Raw genomic sequence first — 20,700 nt, 5'->3', positions numbered from 1 at the left:
GGCTGGGGGGCTATGGCTTGTGGGTGAAGGGCACCAGCATATCAGGGCTGCTCAGTGCCACAAAGAAGTGGGGGGCGGGGGGAGGGTGCATAAAGGTTTCAGGGGAAGCTCTGATTTTCATGATAAAAATAAAATCAAACACCAAACTATATAGGTATTTAAAATTTATTTTATTATAGTGATTGAGGCACTGGTAGGCTTCCAAAATTACTTTAAAATTGTAAATATATCAATAAAACATTGTGTTCAATTGATACCTATATATATAGTGGCATTTCATTTTAATAGTGGAAAAACAAGGATTTGGGGGGTTTTAAATTCAGGGAATGTTTTATTTCTAAATAGAGAAAACCAGGATCCCTGGTTATCAGACAGTTGTCAGCATTCTGTAACTGCCTTTATTTGCTATTGTGTAGTTTTTCACACAAGCTAGTCCTTAATGACTGTGTCCTGTTCTAGCTACTAACCCTTTCTCCTAACTGTTAGGAGCTCTTTATCATACTGTGGTTCAGGGACAGCAACCAATCTATGGAATGGCTTTTGTCACACTGGGAAAGCATTTGGCAGTCTTCAAGCTGTGGAGGTTCCTACTTACTGTAATCTTGGGCTTGTCCGTACTACAGAAGCTGTATTGGTAAAGCCAGCAGAAACACCTGTTGAGGACCCACAGAGATTTTCTGCCAGTGTAGTTACACCATCTCCCCTCTTTAGCAGTGCAGGGATGTGGCAAAGTACCCCAGGGCAAAGTGGAAGCAGCAACTTCTAGTTGCTGCTGTGATCTCAGGTGTATGGCTGCTAGTAGCACCTACATTTTTCGCACCACTCTGAAGTTGGCACTCACCCTCCCCCACTTACTTCACTGCCATTCTTCTAATGGTATAGTTGTGCCCACACCAGAGGCCTTGCCAGCACAGCTACATTGGCGGAAGAGGAAGAAAGGAAAGGGAATCTTTTCATATGCATAAACCGAATAGATTTAATACAATTCACAATTTATATAACAAAGTAGGGACAAGTAAAAGTAACCTTAGAAGTCATATTAGAGCAATTAGCTAGGAACAGATATTCAAAAAGCCTAAATTGATTCAGTCTTTGCAGGTTAGTCTAATCTGGCTAGGCTAAACTGGTTTGTATCACAGTGATGTCCCCTCTGGGCTGCCGGCACATACCTGCAGTGGCTCAGGCTAGAAGCGGAGAGCGGGGGTGCTGGATTTGTTCTCCTTTCCCTTCCACTGTGCTGAGCTGAGGGAGGCATGGCCAGACCCCTGCAGGACTCTCTTATTAGGAAGGGGTTCCATCCCCCCAGCAGAGAGTTGATAACGCATTGTTTATCACTCCTAACTCAGGGTTTATCAGCCCATTAAGAAAACAACTGCCTGTCACCATTAATTTAAGTTCTTCTTAAACAGCTTTTCCAAGAAAGGAATGGAGCTACCTATTGATTAGCTCCAAAAAACCCTAAGCAGACACTGTCCTGTCTGCTTTTATCCTGTCTTCCACAGCATGAACTGTAGCCAGCATGTGATCTGCTAGCTAATGCTGAGGGGTGTCTGTGTAAGGTGGAGGGGAGGGGTGGGTCCCTGCTTGAGTAGGGACTGGTGAGGGGGAGAGGAGAAGCAGGAGGAAGCCAGGCAAGCCCTGCTATATGTGCAGTCTTTGCTGGAGCTGCAGCCAGGGAGCAGAGGGGAGGGGCCAGCCCAATTCTCTGGAGCAAAAAGCCCTGCCCAGTCCAGAGAACATGCTGGGGGGACTCTGATTTTACTTAAATCAGGAAGGGGTCTGGGACAGACATTACATAAACCAGTTTGACCCAAATCAGTTGAATCTGATGCTACATTCAACCAGGTTTATCTCAAACTGATATCAGCCATTTTTAAACTGTCTTATGTGCACTGAACTTCTTTTCTGTTACAGATTTAAACCAGTTTCTGATCACTAACTGGTTTTTGTGTAATGCCTGTCCCTAGCCTTAATGTGTATAAAGCCCCCCCCCCACTAAATATCTAGGCATCTTTACATGTGCATGAGTTATAGATAAAATAGCAAATACTCACCTTTTGTTTTTTAAAGAAATTAAGAATGGGGCTCTTGTCCAATAACTTCACCTGAGTAAGGAATCAGTACTCCTGCATCCTAGTCTTACTCTGAAGGACTGAGTATTACTGTAGGGGCAGTGATTTCTTGGTAGTAGTTTTAGAATGAGGGGTTGAGGAGAGCCTTCTTTTGTGCTGTAGCTAGTTACCCCTCCGATCTGATCAGTATAGACTTTATGTTGATAGGCTTCTGAGGACTCCCATCTAGCTCTTTTAAGAAAATGAGATAGGGAAGGCAACGGATAAAGTATAAGGAAGCGTTAGGGCTCTGAGTCCCAGGAAACAGCACTGTCACCCACTTCTTCAGCCCATTGTCGGTAAATAGTCTGTATGCATAGAAGAGTTATTGTTAACCTCAAATTGTCCAAGTCCTGCAACGTTTGTCTCTCATTTTATCTTGCATATAGATGTTTAGAACAGTTATGCTAGAGACAGACGTTCAAAAAGTCTGAGCCTGAATTGATTCAACCTTTGCAGGTTAGTCTAACCTCGGTAGGCTGAACTGGTTTCCAACCATACAGACAATCCTGCTGGACTGAGGAAATTCAGGTACATGCCTGCAGTGGCTCAGACTAGATGCTGCGGGGTGCTAGAGCAGCCCTCCCTTCCCTTGCACAGAGTTGTGCTGAGAGGGGCATGGCCAGGCCTCAGCATGACTTTCTCATTAGGGAAGTCTGCCTGCACCATCCCTGGCTTTTCCCCCCTGGCTGCTGAAGAGGAGGGTGAGTTGTCAGCCCCCAGACCCTTGCTAGCACTCTGAGGCAAAGCAGGGAGGGGGTATGCAGTGCATATAAAGCTTTTCAGTCTCCCTCCCTGCTTGTCAGACTGTCTGCAGCAACCTGACAGATGATCAAGGTAGCCTGGAGCTGATAAGAGTCCTTATCACCCGATTAGCAAAACAATAGCCTGTCTCCCATTACTTCAAACTCTTCTTAAACAGGTTACCCGGGTGACCTGTTGGTTAGCTTCAAAAGCCCTGTTCTGTCTGCCTGCCTGTCCCAGTGAAATTGGAGATGCACACACAGACACCTCTGGGCATTAGCTAGCACACCACATGCATAGGGTCTGTGGGGCTGGGGTCTGTGCTGTGGGAGAGGGGGGGGGGGGGAATTTCTGCTTGAGCAGCAAGGGGAGGTGGGGCAAGGGGAAGCCAGGCAGACCCTGCTGTGTCTGCTTTCTCTACCGGAGCCTTTTACAGCCCTGTCTAGCATACCACATGCAGGCTATGGTCCGTGCTGTAGGAGAGGGGAGGAAGGGATCTCTGCTTAAGCAGCAAGTGCTGAGAGGGGAGCATGGGGAAGCCAGCAGACCCTACTGTGTCTTCAACTCTATGCCAGAGGAGCTCTGCCCAGGGAGCAGAGGGGAGGGGCCAGCCTTACTGTGAAGCAGAGAGCCCTGCCCAGCCCAGAAAGCATGCCAGGATGCTGGGGGTGTCTTGTTTATTTTAAACCAGCAAGGGGACAGGCCAGTTTGAACCAAATCAGTTAAGTCTGATACTACATTCAACCAGGTTTATCTCAGACTGGTTTCAGCCATTTTCAAACTGGTTTATGTGCACTGAACATTGGTTCTGTTATAGGTTTAAACCAGTTTCTGATCATTTAAACCAGTTTATGTGTAATGTCTGTCCCTAGCCCTGGGGTATACTTGTGTGGTAGGAAAAGACAAAATATTCTGCTAACTTACGACATTTATGTATTTAAAGTTCAAAGTTTCTTTTTATCAGTTGATCCAGAGAATCCTATTCATTTATTAGTTTTATGCATTTGAGAGTTTTGTCAAAGCTGATTTTGCTCTACATCTTTTTGTTAAGGTTGATTGCACATAGACTATATTAGATTAGAAAGAATTTTAAATATTCTTCTAAGATGGGCAACATTAATTGGTGGCATTTTCTCTTTTACATAGATTTATATGACCATGCACTCCTGTCACATGGGTACAATAAAGAGCTGTCTTAAACCCCCAATTTAGCTAACGTTCCTGTAGATAGTCTGCTCTGAATTAATGCAGTTTGTCAGTAGTAATAGACTGCAGTGATAGCCTCAATGCCCTGCTACATCTTCGTCTGACTGATCTATGAAATGGCATCTCCCATTTATTTTTTTCACCACATAATAAACAGCCTGTCTGCTTCTGCTTTCCTGGCAGGTAGTGAGAAGCCAAAACCTTCTTTATACTATGGTTTCTTATTTTAACCAGGCGACTTTCATGGCAACATGAAAAGCCATATCATGAAAGTAAGAAATAAAAATATGCCCGTGGGGGGGAACAGCCAATGAAGTAAATAGCTTCACTGAGCATAAGAGCCACTTCCATTTCACATGGGTAGCGCAAGACGAGTCTTTTAGAAAAGATACTCTGCTGATTACACAGGTGTTCCCAGTATGTCATGACATTTGATAGATGTAAATAGGCACAGCTGAAGTTTGTGGCAGATGTGTGTTCAGTAGCATGGGATGAGTAGTGTGGACATTGACCTAAAAGGGCCTGACACAGCCTAGAATTTCTGCCCGATAATTGACAACTACTGGAAGTGTGCGCTGGAGCTGTTGATTTGATATTGTGCCATAATAGCGCTCCCTAATTTGGGTTAACAGATCATTATTAGAGCCTTTTATTCCTTTTTGATTTGCATATTCACCATGGTTTCTGAGGTGAAATTGGGGTAAATTGTCACTGACATAAGTGTGAAGTGAAAAATATATGTCTGCACTCCTTTATTTTTCATTTATTCAGTTAGATGCATGTTTCCTTCCAGCAAAAGAAAGAAAACCATAAGAACACATGCTTGTCTATCTTTCGAACTCTCTAGAATTAGCTTGTCATGAAATGTAAAACTAATGTGTAGTTGTAAAAACCACTGCAAGCATTTTCCTTACTGCTGGCTGATGGCTAAGTAGATTTGGAAATGAAAAGGGGTTATTATAAAGTGATTACTGAATAGCTAGGTATGTCATTTTAAACAAGTAGCTAAAATCTGTGTTACAGGTTCAGCATGTAATCTTGTTTGTATCATTTATAGTTAAAATCTGATTTTGATTGTGGAGGAGTAATCAAGCAATGTAAGTAATTTGAGAAAAATAAAGTGAATGATGATTTTCTTTCACTCCTTAATAAAGCACATTAGAATTTAAATGACTCACTCTCTAAAGTATACCTATAAAATGGCAACAACAATATAAATATTTGAATCTTGGCACTGGTTCAGATTTAACTTCAATTCTAAACTAAAAAGTTTTTCTCAGAACTGGTAGAGTTGCAGTAGAAGACCACTGAGAAGAAATGACATATAAAAATACTGCTGACTTAAGATAATTACTGATGATTACACCAATATCTTACAACTGTAAATTTCAACCTGGAGGGGTATGTTCCTGAAGCAGTATGTATACCTGAAAATTGGAGCGAGTGAGATTGAAAAATGGTAAAGAAGCTGACTCATATTGGGATTTCTTCATTCATTCATGTGTCTGCATTTGAGCAATTTTGGTCATATGTTACTGGAAGCTCATTTCCGATGCATCATCAACTAGGTTTTGCTTTTTGATAGAGATGAGCAAATCTGAAAAGCTGAGTTGTTTCAGGTGCATCTTCCATACTAGCTAGACATCTCAGAAAAACGGATCTCTCACCAGTTTTGTTGTACTCCTAGCTCTGAAGCAAGCTAGGAGTATTGAAGAAGGAAACCTTCCTTGTGGTTATGTTATGTTTCTGGTCCTTGATTAAAAAACACACAAACGTGTAATGACAAATATTTAAACTTGTTTATTCAAATTTTCTGACTGATGGAGGGTGGAGTTTCTTTGAAGTGTATGTTTTTTGCCAGACTTCCAGTTACTTTTTTCAAATGATCCTGACATTCTTCAAATGCTGACAAAGGTGTTGGGATAGGGCTGTTCATTGGAGTGGTTCCTGGATAAATTCTTGCATTCCCAAACTTCATAAGAATTTGAAGCAACTTAAAAGAAGAGTCCCTCTCGCACATGCCTCTTTGTGAATTCCTACGTGGTCACACTAACTCAGCTGCATTAGCCCCTTTGCTTATTTGCCTCAATTCATAGAGCTCCAGATGGTGAAAGAAAATTTGTAGTCTTCAGAAAAACTTTAAAAGCTGCCATTTTTGCAATGGTTTCACAAACAAAACCGGTCAGACTTAAACACTGAACTGTTTGGAAATGTCTGCCTATCACAATGCAACAATGTAGATACAGTGACATGTAGAGGGTCCATGGGGGTCCACGTGCACCCCCTGAGAGCATTGGTGCACCCCCTGACTGGCTGTACTCACCACTTAGGTAACGGGCGGGGGGTGCAAGTGGGAGCACCAGTGCCCCCTGCAAGCACCGGTTGTGGCACTCCTAAAAGCAGCCACAGCCACTTCTGGAAGTGGCCACAGTGATGGGCAGTAATGGTCTGTCTCGCAATTGGCCGATCCCCAGCAGCAAGACTGGCCATGAGGGGGACCCCATCCCGCCCGGTCGCCGTATCAGGCTCACCACTTGGTCTGGCTAATTATGCCTGCTGAGAAAAGTGTTCAGAACTAGCTGAGGTGTTGCTGTATGGCTCTGCGTGTGATATATAGATCTACCCTTCAGGATATTTCATCACTCCCATCTTCTTGTTGATGTATGTCTGGTGTATTTTTGGCAATACCATTTTGATTCTGCTGATTTATAACTATTACTTCACTCAGCCTTCCTCATGGTAAGAGGAGATCCTCAGCATTGAAATAGGAGGGAAGGGCAAACATTTAATTTCTTCCAAACCTCCATGGCAAGAACATTTGAATCAGCATATCTTCTCCATAGATATGAAGAAGAAATGAAATGATGGTCTTGTTTCCTTGCTGTCTCACTTAAATTTTGCTCTGGCAGGCAAGTGTTCATTTCCCATGTCTGTGTTATGTAGCAGTTCACAATGATGGGATTAGTACACATTTTATAATATTCTCACAGATGCTAAATGATTTGCTCTGTCAAGGAGATGGATGTGTGACTTCAGCTGGTGAATCTGTTTTTTATTGTACTGTTGAAACACAAAGATAAACAAAAAATCAATTGCATCCTTTTAGATTTAGCATTGTTCTTAAAACACATGCCTGGGACTACTGATGAATAAATATGGTGTAGAAGTAAAGGACAGGATATACCATCTCGAACCCATTCCTTCCAGATTTCACATTAGTAGTAATATGATGTGGAACAACTGTTATCTTTGTAACTACAGAAACTGAATAAGGGAGGACTGAGCGTTGAAGAGAAAAGGGATAAAACAGGTCAATTAGAGACATTGTCAAATTTTCCTCCTTACCTTGTGGGCAAATTAGTCTGAAAGCCAAGTGCAGGAAAATGTGTTGTAACAAGGCTGACACTCCATTTCAGTTTGCTGATCACTTAAAATAAATTATTTAACCTCTCATAGGTAGGGCTTTAACCTATCAACACTGTGAACATCCACTTTACAGGGTCCCTGAGATTATATAGCAGCAACTCAATGAATGACTTGGTTCTGCAAACCCTTACTCAGCTGAGTACTTTTGCAGGTAAGGGCTGTTCACAAGAATAAGGTTGGCAGAATTGAGCCCAATAAACTAGATACTTACTCAGCTGCTGTAAAATCTCTCTTTCGGTTTACACCAGTTAAGATCTGGCCCACTACTCTTTTCCCCAACTGTCTTCTTGGCTGCCTTGATAGATGAGCAGGGTGGAAAAAACCTATGTTACAGTATAAGAACTGCATTATGTTTAAACAGGAAACTTCTTTTCAGGATGCTTTGATGATGAATACATACTAGAATAATTGCAAAAAGAAATCAAACCATCATATTTGAATGTGATCTTTCATTAAACCATTTGCCAAGATTTGTAAACTGCTCTAAACAGCATCCATCGCAACCATGGAGAGATTAGAAATAGTGAAATAAGAGGAAATGAACAGGAAAAACTTAAAACATTTAGTAAATGTGGAGGCTTATGTTTTTTAAATTCTTTTTCTTTGAAAACAAAAATGAATTTACTACTTCTGTAGTAAACCTCACAGGAGGCATAATAGGAGATCATTTCCTTTTGGATGCTATATGCGTATTAGTGAGGTACGAGGTTCAAGCTTCATTATTGGAAGTTAGAATGTTTTGTTTTGTTTTAATTTAGCTGGCTTAAATTTCTCTGAAGGGAAGACTGAAACTCTCATAGTCTCATCATCTTATCTGATCACTTACATTGCCCACACTTCCACTGATCTCATTGAAATTACTGGCAGAATCCCATTGGCTTCCCAGGTTCAAGATGAGGACTTAAAGCATTCACTTGATTGTAAATGCCTGAGTAATCTCATATCTAAAGTTAAACATGTGCTTAAGTGCTGCATTGGATAAGGGCTGCAGTGATCATCAGTGTGTAAAGGATTAAGTATCTGGTTGTGTATAGCATATCATATCAGAATGCCTTACAGACATTCACAGGATTACGTTCAACATTGTTTGACAACCAAAGAAATATTCTCATTTCCATTTTATTGATAGAGAACTAAGGTACAGGGACTAAGTCTTTTCAGTACTGTAGTCTCATACCTGGGTCCGTGGCCTGGCAGCAGAGCCACTTACTTTGGCCTGCCACTCTATGGTTAGTCACCCAGACTGGCCAAAGCTGTCCAGAACCTGCCAACCTCCTCCCGCTCCCTGTCACCAAAGTGACTGGCAAGGGTCAACTGACCCTGCACTTCCTACATATAAAACCCTGAGCCAGCACAGAAATGTCTGGGCATTTTGCACACATGGAGTGGAGGTGAATGGGCAGTCCATTTCTCAGTGATGGTTCTGCAGATGAACTCCTTGTAACTTGTACAGGATCACTCAGTGTGACCAGGAAAAAGCAAGTACTTTTGAGTCCTTTTCCAGGCTAAGTCAGAAGCGTAACTACCATACTTGCCTGCATACCAAACTCATCTTAGGATGCACGTCTTAAGTGGGGGAGCTGTTTTTTTGTCACTGTAGTATAAGTAGGCAGGTATTGTACTGTAATGGCTGCCCAGCTAGCTGCTGCTTGCCTCAAGCCCAATAAGCAAATCAGGTAGATCCTTGTGTTAACCCTCTCATAGCCAAAGCTGTTGGCTGAGCACTGAAGTTGGCTCATTGCAAGGGAGGAGCTGCATAAATTTTGTAGTACCTTGATGAGTCTTGTAGTATGTAAAGAACACTTTATTGTTAATGGGAACTTACATAAAGAATTATTTACAGTAAAGAAGTAACAGTCTTGATACTGCCATTGCAAGGTCTGGGCCTAGCCTGGTTGCTATCCTGCCACAACAGGAAGTCTGCCTCACTCAGACTTAGGATGCCATATTTCCTGGACATTGTTTCAAGGAGGCCACACAGTCAGCCATGACTCAGGAAAAATGTTCCCCCCCCCTTAGCATGTGCAGTTGGTGTGTTCTTTTCCTGGATGGAATAAATAGAAAAGAGGCCAGAGGCTGAGCTGCATGCATGAAAACCAATCAGTGAAGATGTAAATTGGGGAGTCAGTAGGTGAGAGACAGGTCGGGGGGGAGAGGAAGGAATGTAGCTGGTAAGTAGTGGAGAGGTACCCAGGGAGTCAGATGTTAGGTGGGTTTTAATGTGTTATAAATCCAATGTCTATATTTAGTTCATGATTTTTTGTATCCAGTAGGCTGACTAAGTGAAGTTCATAGGCTCGTCTGTGAAAGGTGTTTTGAGGATTAGAACTGAGAGATTGGAGAGAGAGTGGTTTTCTTGTGAGAAATGTACCTCCACAGGTAATTGGGTATTCTCATCTTTGATAGATTTTCAGTTTGGATTAATTCTGGTACAGAGTTGTTGTTTGGTCTCTCCTGTATATTTTCCATCCGGGCATCTGGTGCACTGGATGAGATGTATTACATTTTTGGAGGTGCAGCTGGAAGAGCCAGGATTGCTGATGGTTCTGTTGTGGGGTTTAGTAATTGTGGGGGGGTGGGGTGGAGATGTGTTCACAGGTTTTACATTTCTTATCTGATCTGGCTTGGCCTGGGTCCGTTTGGTGTGTTTTGGGCCATAGGAAGTTTGCTTCTGGTGACGAGGTTAGCTAGGTTCAGTGATTGTTTGAGGACTAAGATGGGTGGTTCTGGAAAGATTTCTTTAAGAATTGGGTCTTCATCTAGTATGGGTTGCAATTGTTTGAAGATTTTCTATATAGGCTCCAGGGAGGGGTGATATGATCCAGTGTGCGATTCATGGGGATTTTCCTTCTGAAGCAATTCTTCACATGGTATCAGTCTCTCTGGAGGAGTGTCCTTGTTGACTCAAAGCCTTTTTGAGGTTTGTGAGGTGATGATCACAGGTGTTCTCCCCAGTGCAAATTCAGTGGTATCTGAGGGTTTGGCTGTATAGTACAGTTTTCATTATGTGTTTAGGGTGATTGCTGGTTCCTTGCAGATATGTATGTTGGTCCGTGGGTTTCTTGTATATCATGACCTGTATTTTGCCATTCTGGATAGTGATCATTTTGTCTAAAAAATGAGATGTTGGTGCTGTCTTATTTAGGGACATGTGATATGCGAGAAAGTACAGTGACATGTAAACCTTACGTAAATGTCACTCAAAATGGTGGCAAGGAAAAACGGGGGCAGTGAGCAGAGTCAGCATTCATTGTGGGTTCCAGAGTTGTGCCAGTGCAGCGGCTCTAGCAGCAACACTAAGAGGCCACTGCACCATTACCAGAAGCAAGCGATTTGGCCTGTAAGAAGCTCCACAGTCTGGATCCAGCTGCTGGGCCAAAGAAATCAGACAGCCCTAATGTGTGGGATAAAGGCATACCTTTAGAAAGAGTCTGAGCAATAGTAAGGATACTTTTAAAAACATACAATTTTGTTTTATATAGTTTAAAAGAATTTACAAAATTGAAAAGGGCCTATCTTGTATATTTGGCACTCTTGACAACTATTAAAAATACAAATCCAAGCCATTACTGTACTCTTAACACCCTCACAGCACCACTCGACATCCTTTGAGCCTCAATTTAATGAAACATTTTAAAAATTATTTACTATCTGGAATATCAAATCATTCTAGTAGCATTTAGCTGTTGTTTTGCTGACCTTTCTAGAGATCTGTTGTCTGATGCATCTAATTCTAACTATTTTATACTTCCCCTGGAAGACTAATGAATGCCAGTTTAGAAATTAAGTTTATTGAAAGAGTTTAATTACATGAATATTTTATTTGAACAAAACATATACTACATTTTTTGTTTGCATTCATTTTCAAATGTCATCTTTTGAAGAAGTGTTTAGACTCCTTTTGGTTCCTATTTGATTCAGAATACATATGTATTCTTTAAATAAATGTATATAAAAATGAGTTGTGTGAAGCGACCATACTGTTTTCTTTTTTGGTCTTTTATTTGTTCATTATTCATTAGGTCTCTAGCCAGAGCCCACTGAATGCAAGTTTTTTTCCATGTAGGCTTCTACAGTCCACAGTGAGACACAAAAGAGAAATCTTGAACGTGAGCTTTAATTCTAAACTCAAGTTTTTGATTATCAATGACAGGATCCTAAAATTACACCTAAATGTCTTTCTCAGATTCTGAAATTGAGTTTCTGAAAAAGCATTGTAGTTGTAATAAGAGGTAAAGTGCAAAAATCCAGAGGAATGAGCTGTGAATTGAACCTGCAGTGGAAATTGATCCTATCAGTCAGTTTCTGCACCATATTCTCGGGAAAGCACAGCTGAATGTAGAAGAAGCCAGGATCACTGATTAAATGGGATGCTAAAGTGCCAGGGGCTAGAACTGGGCTTGCTGGTCCCTGAGGTCAGAGCTGCAACTGTCAGCCTTCACTGCTTGATACCCAGCTAAAACTGGCAGAAAGAGAGCAGCATGAAAAATGCTGCAGGCACCATCAGGGGAATTGGTAAGAACTACCTGACTAAGTTTCAGGCATGACAGACATTACATTCCTCAGGGAAGAAATCCTACTCTCTTATCATGAGTCAGTGGGCCCATATTGTCCCAGTTTGCCTCATGATTCATGTCAATGGGGTCTATCATCATAACCAGAATACTGAGGGGCAATAAAACGTCAGTTTATCCAGAGAGCTGCAGTGTAAATAGTAGGGTCTAGCATTTTACCAAGTAAGGAGAAAACAAATGTTTAACAATTAGTTGTAGTCTGCTAGTCGTGAAAATATAATTAATTACCCTATTAGCTAACCCTATGAGATTTGTATGTTGCATATAAAATGATAGTGATGGCATTCATGCCTTATTTTGGCAGTACTGTATTTGTCTTCTGGTCTGGGAAAAGTGGTTTGAATGGTGATTAGCACTATGTGAAATTACACTTTTCTACTTACAAAGTTATCACTTAATTTATACAACATACTGCAGTTTTAGGACAATGGTCTTCCAGTGCTGCAGGGGATAATCAATACTGTTCTAAAGGGCACAAAAGCAAATTTAACTATAAAATGTTTAGTTCATACTGTTTCACTTCATTTAAAGTTGGGAAGTGATCAATCAGAAAGTGATGAAAAAAATACCAAAGAATGCTAAAACAACAGGGGTAAATCTAAGGGGAGGGTTGCAGTAGTGCAGTTAATGTTAATGCCCCTCTCTCAGTTTATTAGATTTAATGTTTCACTATTCAGACTATCCTTTCTTTTGCAATATTGCTGTCTATTAACTATTCCTGGTAATGTCTTTTCTATTTTACAACACTGAAGACTGTCTTTAGTGCTAGCTAAAAACCTTAACTCAGGTGTAGTAAAATTAAGTCAGATGCAGGCTTGACTGAAGTGAAGCATTGGAGGAACACTTAAGAGGGCTAGACTTTGTTTTACAAATTGGAATGAGATTGCTACATTTAAATATAATGACTACAGGACAAATGAAATGATATTGTTTGACCTTTTTTTTTGCCTAGCTTGTTGCATTTTCTAAACTTAATGTAGCATCTAGCAAAGTAGTGCAGATTGTAATAAAGGTACATGTGTTTTATCTTTGACCTTAAACTGAATGATATAGTTCTAAGCTTCTAGCACATTAGTCAAGTTTCTAGTTGCTCCTTAACTGAAAAAAAGTGTGTGATGATGCACCATACCACCTACACTCTCTTTTCAAAATCCTAGATCCATCCGTGTGTAGCAGGCTTGCCTTTTGGAGCTTGGGTTGAGTCCCAGGCCTGAAATTTTGCTATTTTGATTGGTGGTGCCCATCCCCCAATCAGCAGGCAGCAAGAGGAGTTCAGTAATGCCTCTTTCCTGAGGGGAGGGGGAGAGGAGTGCTCCCCCCATGGACCTGATTGAAGACTGCAACACTCAGGTCCGGAAGACTTCAGGGGTGGAGCCCTGGAGCATATAAAAGGAGCTGCATGCCCAGCATGAGAGGAACACATTCGGAAGAGAGAAGGGCAGAGCTTAGAAGAGCTGAGGAGAGCTGCTCAGCAGGGTGAAGCAGTAGCCCAGAAGTGCCCCTGAAGTCTTCCATCAGTGGGGGAACGGCAGCAGCTAGGCCCCCGGTGTGCAGCATGGCACACGGCATCCAGACCCTGGGAGCTGTGTGAGACAGCTCGGGTCTGCAACCTCTGGCATGCGGCCAGAGACACGGTGCATGGAGCAGGACCATAGCAAAAGGTTGACTCCAGAGAGCCAGATGTTGACTGGGCTACTGAGCCTGCCAGAGACACCAGAAGCCCCACAGACAGCGACCTCCCCACCCTGAAGCCCACTGCAGGCGAGAGAGCAGCCTGGCACAGAGGACAAGGACCCTCCTCTGGGCCTGGGAGCCATGAGTTGCAAGGAAAAGAAGATTCCCACAGGGGAGGGGAGTCTCCCTCCTGGTTAGTTAAGGGGTCCTGAAAGGGGAGGTGCCACTGAAAGGGCCCCCCCTAAAGTTACCAGCTTCTTTGTAGGACTTGGGAAAAGCCCAAGAGCACTGGGGTTTCCCCTCAGGATTGAGTTTATCTTTGGAGTTTACCTGTTTCAGATCAGATACTTACTTGTGACTTACCTATATCTGGAGCACTGGTATAAGGTTTTATGTCATTTACCCAGAGTGTATTGTTTATGTTACTGATTTAGATATCCTATAAATATATATATACATTGTACATATGTTTATATCCATGTTCCTTCCTCTTGTGATAAGTTAATGTAAATAAATTTGTACATAGTTAAGTCCCCTGACTGTCCTGGCCTGGTTATATAGGGATGGAGGGAAACTGAGCAGTCTGCAGTTCCCGCCTCACAGCACACCTGCCAGCTATCAATCCCCTTCAGTTGGAGAAGGGAAGTATATACCCAAGTTACCTGGGCTACATATGTGAAACAAGATAAAATCTTAGCCCAGAACTCATAACATGGTTGTTCTTGAGTTATTGGACAGGCACACAGCAGTGTAAGTACTCTAGAATTCTTTCACTTCCTAGATATCCTCAGAGGGAAGTAAATGAGCTTCTACATTATGTTGAGAGTAATGTACTACGTTTAAACTGTGTGAATTAAATTGGTATTTTAAGGTATAAAGAGTGAGTTAGATATTTCCATGTTTGGAAGGTATAAAGAAAAAGACACTAACACTTACCTTTTGATCAGACAGAGGTTGGTTTGTGGTCCTTTTGTTAGACTGTTGTCTTTACCCATTGTCATAGACCACATTTTAAGTTATAATATAGACTAAAAATTAGCATGACTTACTGGGCATAACACAAATCACAACCAACCCATAGCCTTTTTTGCAGTTCAAAAGTTCAAATAAACATTTTTCTCCATTTTTGTTATGTCTACCATGTGCACAAATAGGTTCCAACCAGAATTTGGAAAATAAGTTCTTCTGCCATTATTAGGTTTGGGGGGAGGGGAAGGGGGTAGTTGAAGAGTAAATAGAAAGAATTTAAAAAGGGAAAATTTGGGAAACAAAATAACATAACAGACTCATGGGTTTGGTGGCAGGGGGATTCCCTTTAGCAATAGCCAGCTGGCTTTTTTTTCAGTCTAGAGATTGCCCTTTATTGGTGACCCCTGACTACCAGGTTATCCAGAGCAACAGATTGGTGAGGATACCTGAACAGCAAGGACCCTATATGAGATCTTGTTTTTATCTTTTCTTCCTTGTCCCAGCCAATTTCTCCCAGCATCTCCCTCCTATGCTGTCTCTTGAATTTTCACCTGATTGTTAGACTATACCATAGCATGGCACTACCATGATGGAGTGAGGGGTCTCATTTAGATCTGGTCAGCTTTTGAATGAAGAGTAAAGGAAAGTTATCTGATCAAACCTACATAAGTGATGCCCTGAACAGATAAAGCAAGTCAGAGTCCATAGTAATCAATGTCATGGCTGACTTAATAGCCTACATCATCTGTCCATTAATGATTACCTGCCTTATATCTTAAAATCATCAACCAAGGCTGAGTTTCTCCACCTTTTACTATCATTTTTCTTGTCCCACCTGGTGTCTGTCTGTCTCCTCAAAATTAGGTAAAGAAACCATCATTCTCAGAGTAATTTACTAAAGCTTCATCAATAATACTAACCTTTTCTCTTCCACAGAGGAGGAATGCTTGGTAGAATAAGTAAATTAATGAGAGAGAGAATATTCTCTCTCTAGCAAAAGGACTTTATAAGCTTTGATTTAGTTTATTTTATACAGCCTTTTAATTTCAGTTTCAAAAAGTTTTGCATTTTTTTTCCATTTTTTTCTTGTATGTTTCCTAATCTGTATATTTCTTAACTTTGGTATAAAATTTCTGGTGTACCTGCCATAGAACTTAGTGGACCAAGATTTCTGTACTCAAAATCTCAAGCCTTAATGTACAGTAATAGTGTCATTACACCTTTAATGTGCTGGGCCTATTGATTCCATTGCAAATAATGCAGCAGTTTCAAAGCACCAGATGAAAGGCTATTCTTACAGTATTCCCAGAAAAAAACCTGAATCATGAATTGCTGGAAACTGAGATAGAAATCAAGAAAAAAGCACCAGTATTCATGAGATTTCTGCTTGAATTATGTAGATATAGACATTTAGGGAAATGTTCAAACTTTGGTGGTTTTGTAGCTTTTGAGATTTACCTTTCTTCTCTTAAATTGTGGTAAGATACAAAACTTGCATCCAAATTCAAGATTAATTTAGTGAGTTGCGTTGCTCCAACTGAATTATTTTAACCAAGAATATGGCCCACTCAGTCCAGTCACAAAGGTTGTTGACAGGGAGTGGGGGAGGAATAACACTTTTCCAGAAGAGGAATTATGTCAATTTGACCTGGTCTAGCTCACATTCTTCAGCAGGGCTTGTTGGTGCTTTTATCTAATAGCTGATTCAGTCAGCTATTAAAGTGCCAAAAAGCCCTGTTGAAGCATGTGAACAATAGAGATCCTGGGTGAATCAGCTCAAACTGACATGATACCTCTTCTGGGCATGTTCACTGCAAGGGTGTACCAAGCTGAAAGTAAAGCGCTGTTTGGGGGAGGGGGGGCGGCAAAACGGAGAACTTTATTGTTGAGTTAATTTAACACTGGCATCTGGCCATAAACTGGCAAATGCAGTATGGAGTCTAGATTGAAAAATATATGTATTTTGTAAAGCTGATCAACACTGTGTGATTCAACAACAATTAATACAAGAATAGTTAAAGGATCTAAAGCTAAAACAAAAATTATTAAAGCTTTTCTTTGTAGGCTGGAACAGAGAACACATAATTCCTTAACACCTTTTCTTCAAGGAGTTAAGATGAAGATGAGTAATATCTTTGAACAAATATTGTAAGCATGCTGGGATTTTAGTAAAAAGTAAAAGTGATGAAGTCTGGTGGAAAGTGCTTAGAACACTGTTGGTAAAGACATGTTGATTAATAAACATGAGAGAAGGGAGATGCATATTAATATGTTTATGTATAAGAAATTTCTAGCTCATTAAAACTCTTCTAAGCATTTAACTAGAGAAGCAATAGATAAAATCAGACATTGTCTTTAATCTTGTTGAGGGCTCCTCTACAAAAAAAAATCCAGTTTATTGCTAAATATGTATAATAGCTCTACTAATGAGAATGTTTTGAATACGTAGATAATTCACTAAAAATGTAGGACATATGCCATCTCAGCAATAGTACAGAGCTATGGTTGAAACTTGGGTTCATTTTCTTATTGTAGTCTGCTGTTACCTGGGCCAGAAGGAATGAAAGGAGTTTCACTTATGTCAGAAGCAGGTTTTGGTCAATTAAGTAGCATTTAATCTTCCTCTGATTTCTGTATAGCTATGATATGATAGTGTCAAATGAATATGTGTACAACTTGTCATTAATGTATAATATGCAAAGATTGTATATGGTTACTTTTAAGATTGTAATGTGTATAAAAATTAGATAAAATTATTTGGGGATGTTTACAGATCCCATGCGTGGACCACGGAAACTAGAAGTTGTGGAAATCAAATCTCGTCAAATCACTATTCGTTGGGAGCCATTTGGATACAACGTAACACGTTGCCATCGATACAACCTCACAGTCCACTACCGCTACCAAGCTGGAGGACAAGAGCAAGTCAGAGAGGAAGTTAGTTGGGATACGGAAAGCTCACACCCTCAGCACACAATTACTAATCTGTCGCCGTACACAAATGTTAGCATAAAACTCGTACTGATGAACCCTGAAGGTCGAAAAGAAAGTCAAGAACTTGTAGTACAAACTGATGAAGACGGTGAGTTTTTGCATTTACTTCCTTCAGGAAATGTATTGAAAAAAATACTAATTTAAAAAAAAGATGTGATATATTCACAGATATGCATACCATCACGCACACTCTGAAATTGAGGTGTACTGTAGAAAAAAGTAGAGAGGGAATAAAAGACTCAAGCAGAAAAAATTTAAATACATTTGCAATTTTGTGTGAAGTTGCATTAATCAAACATGCAAATTACCAGATGGTCATCTAACAGGGTTATTACTTGTGCAGGTTCCAATACTGATTTCATTAAAGCCAATACCAGAATTTCTATTGACTTAATCAATTTTAAAGCTAGAAAGGGAATCTTATAAGCACGTGGTCTGACCTTCTGTATAACAGATAGTAGTTCTTGCATCAAGTCCATTACATCTCTTTGGGTTATAACATATGTTTTAGAACGAAACATTCAGGGTCTTTTCAGAGACTTCAAGAGTTAGAGCATATACAAAATCCCCTCCTTACAAGTTCCTATGGTTAATCAAGTGTCCCAGTAATGATCTCATCCGCAAATGTGCTGAGGTAATGCTACCTCCAATATTCCTACTTGATTACCCGTCTCATGGATCAAAGGATTGCACTACAGCCCTCTTAACAACAATGCCAACCCAGGAGATTATGCTCTTTTGTGACCAGGCTTCATACCACCTTTTCAGTACTCCAGAATACATTCCTTTACCCAGTTCATGCAACTGAACTGTATTCATGGATGCATGGCTTTGCTTTTGGCTATACCAGATCACTTTGTAAACCAAAACAGTTTCCAACTCCCCTAGTTTCTTTAACTGAACACTTTGCCACTGTCAATTTGTATTTTCTTCCAAATCATGTCAGTTATTGTATTTGGCCAACAATGAATCAAATCACCAGAGGATTCTACAATAAACAAACATTACATGATGAATCCACATTTACAATATATATTTGTAGATCTATCAGTTAGCTATAATTTTATCCCTTCACTATATGCTGTATTGGTTCAGAATGTCATATAGCACCAAGTCAAATGTCTAATAGAATCCTAAATATATTAACACTAATTAATCACCTTTATCAGCAGAACTGTAATCTCACAAAAATAAGTTTGGTAAAACTTAGTTCCATAATATTGTATTGTCCAGAATTAATTTTGCTGCTATCCTTTAAGTTTTTACTAATTTGTGTTCCATATTAGCCTTTCCATGATTTTTCCTAGTACTGTATTAATGTCAAGCTAATCAGCTTGGTTATTTCATGTATCCCTTTTTTATAACTGGAATAATGTTTGCTTTTTACCAGTCTTCTTGAACTTCCCCAATATTTTAAGACTTGTTAAAATCACCACTGAAGATCTGAAAGCTTCTCAGATCGTTCTTTTAATACTGTTGGTGTAGAAAGTTCTGTAAGAGTAGGATCATGATTCTGTGACTCTTTCCATTGTAGTACATTTTTTAAATAAGGCATATTATCATTTCTCATATACCCTTCTAATGAATAACTTGTCTTTTTAACAGTGAAATTCAAAAAGACTTTCTTTTGGTCAGTCAAGCATTCACAATAGAAAAGCCTTCTCATATTTCTCAAGAGAATCTGGCAGTTCAGGGATGAATAATCCTTCCTTCCTGAAGTGAAGCTCCGTTTCTGTATAGTCAGGATAACTGGACACTGGTATGAAAAAAGAAACTACATATATTTCTAAATATTGCCAAATTTTCCCTATCAGAAATAGAAAAAAAAATGAAACCCAGAGCTTTCAAAAACAAATTAAAGTTATATGTCAATAAAATTTCATTTTTTGTGTTGTTCAGGATAATTGCTAAAACTTACAAACCAAAACAAATCTTACAAAACAAGCCACCCATACTAATTCATTAAATAAAAGATTCCCTGAATACTTTACTTGTATTGAATACTACATGCATTGGAAAGGCCAAGAACCAGAAAAGATACAAGAGTTTACCTTCTTGTTTTTAATGTACAGCTGTCAACTTATTTAACAGTATATATTGGCCCAGATCCTTTAAGACTAACTTCTAATCCTACAATGAAAAATGGGACATTGGATCTATAGTAATTCCAAGAACATGCATTATACTCTCGTTCTTGCTTTCTCTCTCTCTCTCTCTCTCTCTTCTGCTTCTATACTGAAAAATTTGGAGGTTGGGCCTATAGTAATTCCAAGAACATGCATTACACACATACTAACTGTGACCTACAGAGGCCACATCTACATGAAACAGTGACTGCGCAGTTGTTACTACAACATCATTTACTACTTGCATACCCAAGTATTAAGTGACTGTGCAGTAAGTGGTGTTACTGTGTAATAGCATTCTTGAATGGCCTCATAGTGATGATGACTGTGCAGTAGCTTACTACTGCACAGTAGCATGGCATCACAGTTTGTACCCCGTGACACTGCTGTACATTAGTAACAAGCTTCTGCGCAGTAAGCATCTTGTGCAGACACGACCAGAGATGTATAAAAAATGAAGCATGTTTTTGGAATTACTATAAACCCAACTTCCAAATTTTTTGGTGTACAGGTAGAAGTTAGCCTTGTAAGATCTGGGCCATTATGTACCATTTATATATATAAACTGTGAACTACAGAGGTCATTAAATTTAACCTTTTTATCTTTTAGTTAATATTTTTTTAAGCAGTCATTTTTACATGATGTCCTTTACCCACTTGACATGGGTGCATCATCCTTTGCTCCAGTATTGCAGTGCATTCATGGAAGAGGAGATGTGGAAATAGGGTTTGCAACTGCACTGCTTTTATATTGTATTATGTGGCTAAATACAGACAGTCAAGACCAAGCCTGAATCAGTCCAGTCTTTGCAGGTTAGTCTAAGCAGCACAGATTAAATTGAAACAGAAGTGACAGGCATTTACCTTTGATTCAGG

At 40.1% G+C, this 20,700-nt stretch overlaps 1 protein-coding gene across 6 annotated transcripts in view; it reads left to right on the top strand.

The window, feature by feature from the left end:
- Positions 1-20,700, top strand: part of PTPRM (protein tyrosine phosphatase, receptor type M) — a 728,011-nt gene that overhangs the window by 396,453 nt on the left and 310,858 nt on the right. For all 6 annotated transcript variants that reach the window (XM_019546207.1, XM_019546215.1, XM_019546231.1 and 3 more), the window contains exon 8: positions 17,478-17,786. In XM_019546207.1, the coding sequence (XP_019401752.1) occupies positions 17,478-17,786 (309 nt within the window). The remainder of the gene's footprint in view (positions 1-17,477; positions 17,787-20,700) is intronic.

This window comes from Crocodylus porosus, unplaced genomic scaffold (genome assembly GCF_001723895.1).
Source record: "Crocodylus porosus isolate Cpor-Errol unplaced genomic scaffold, CroPor_comp1, whole genome shotgun sequence".
Classification (NCBI taxonomy): domain Eukaryota; kingdom Metazoa; phylum Chordata; order Crocodylia; family Crocodylidae; genus Crocodylus; species Crocodylus porosus.
This window is presented reverse-complemented; position numbering and strand designations above follow the sequence as displayed.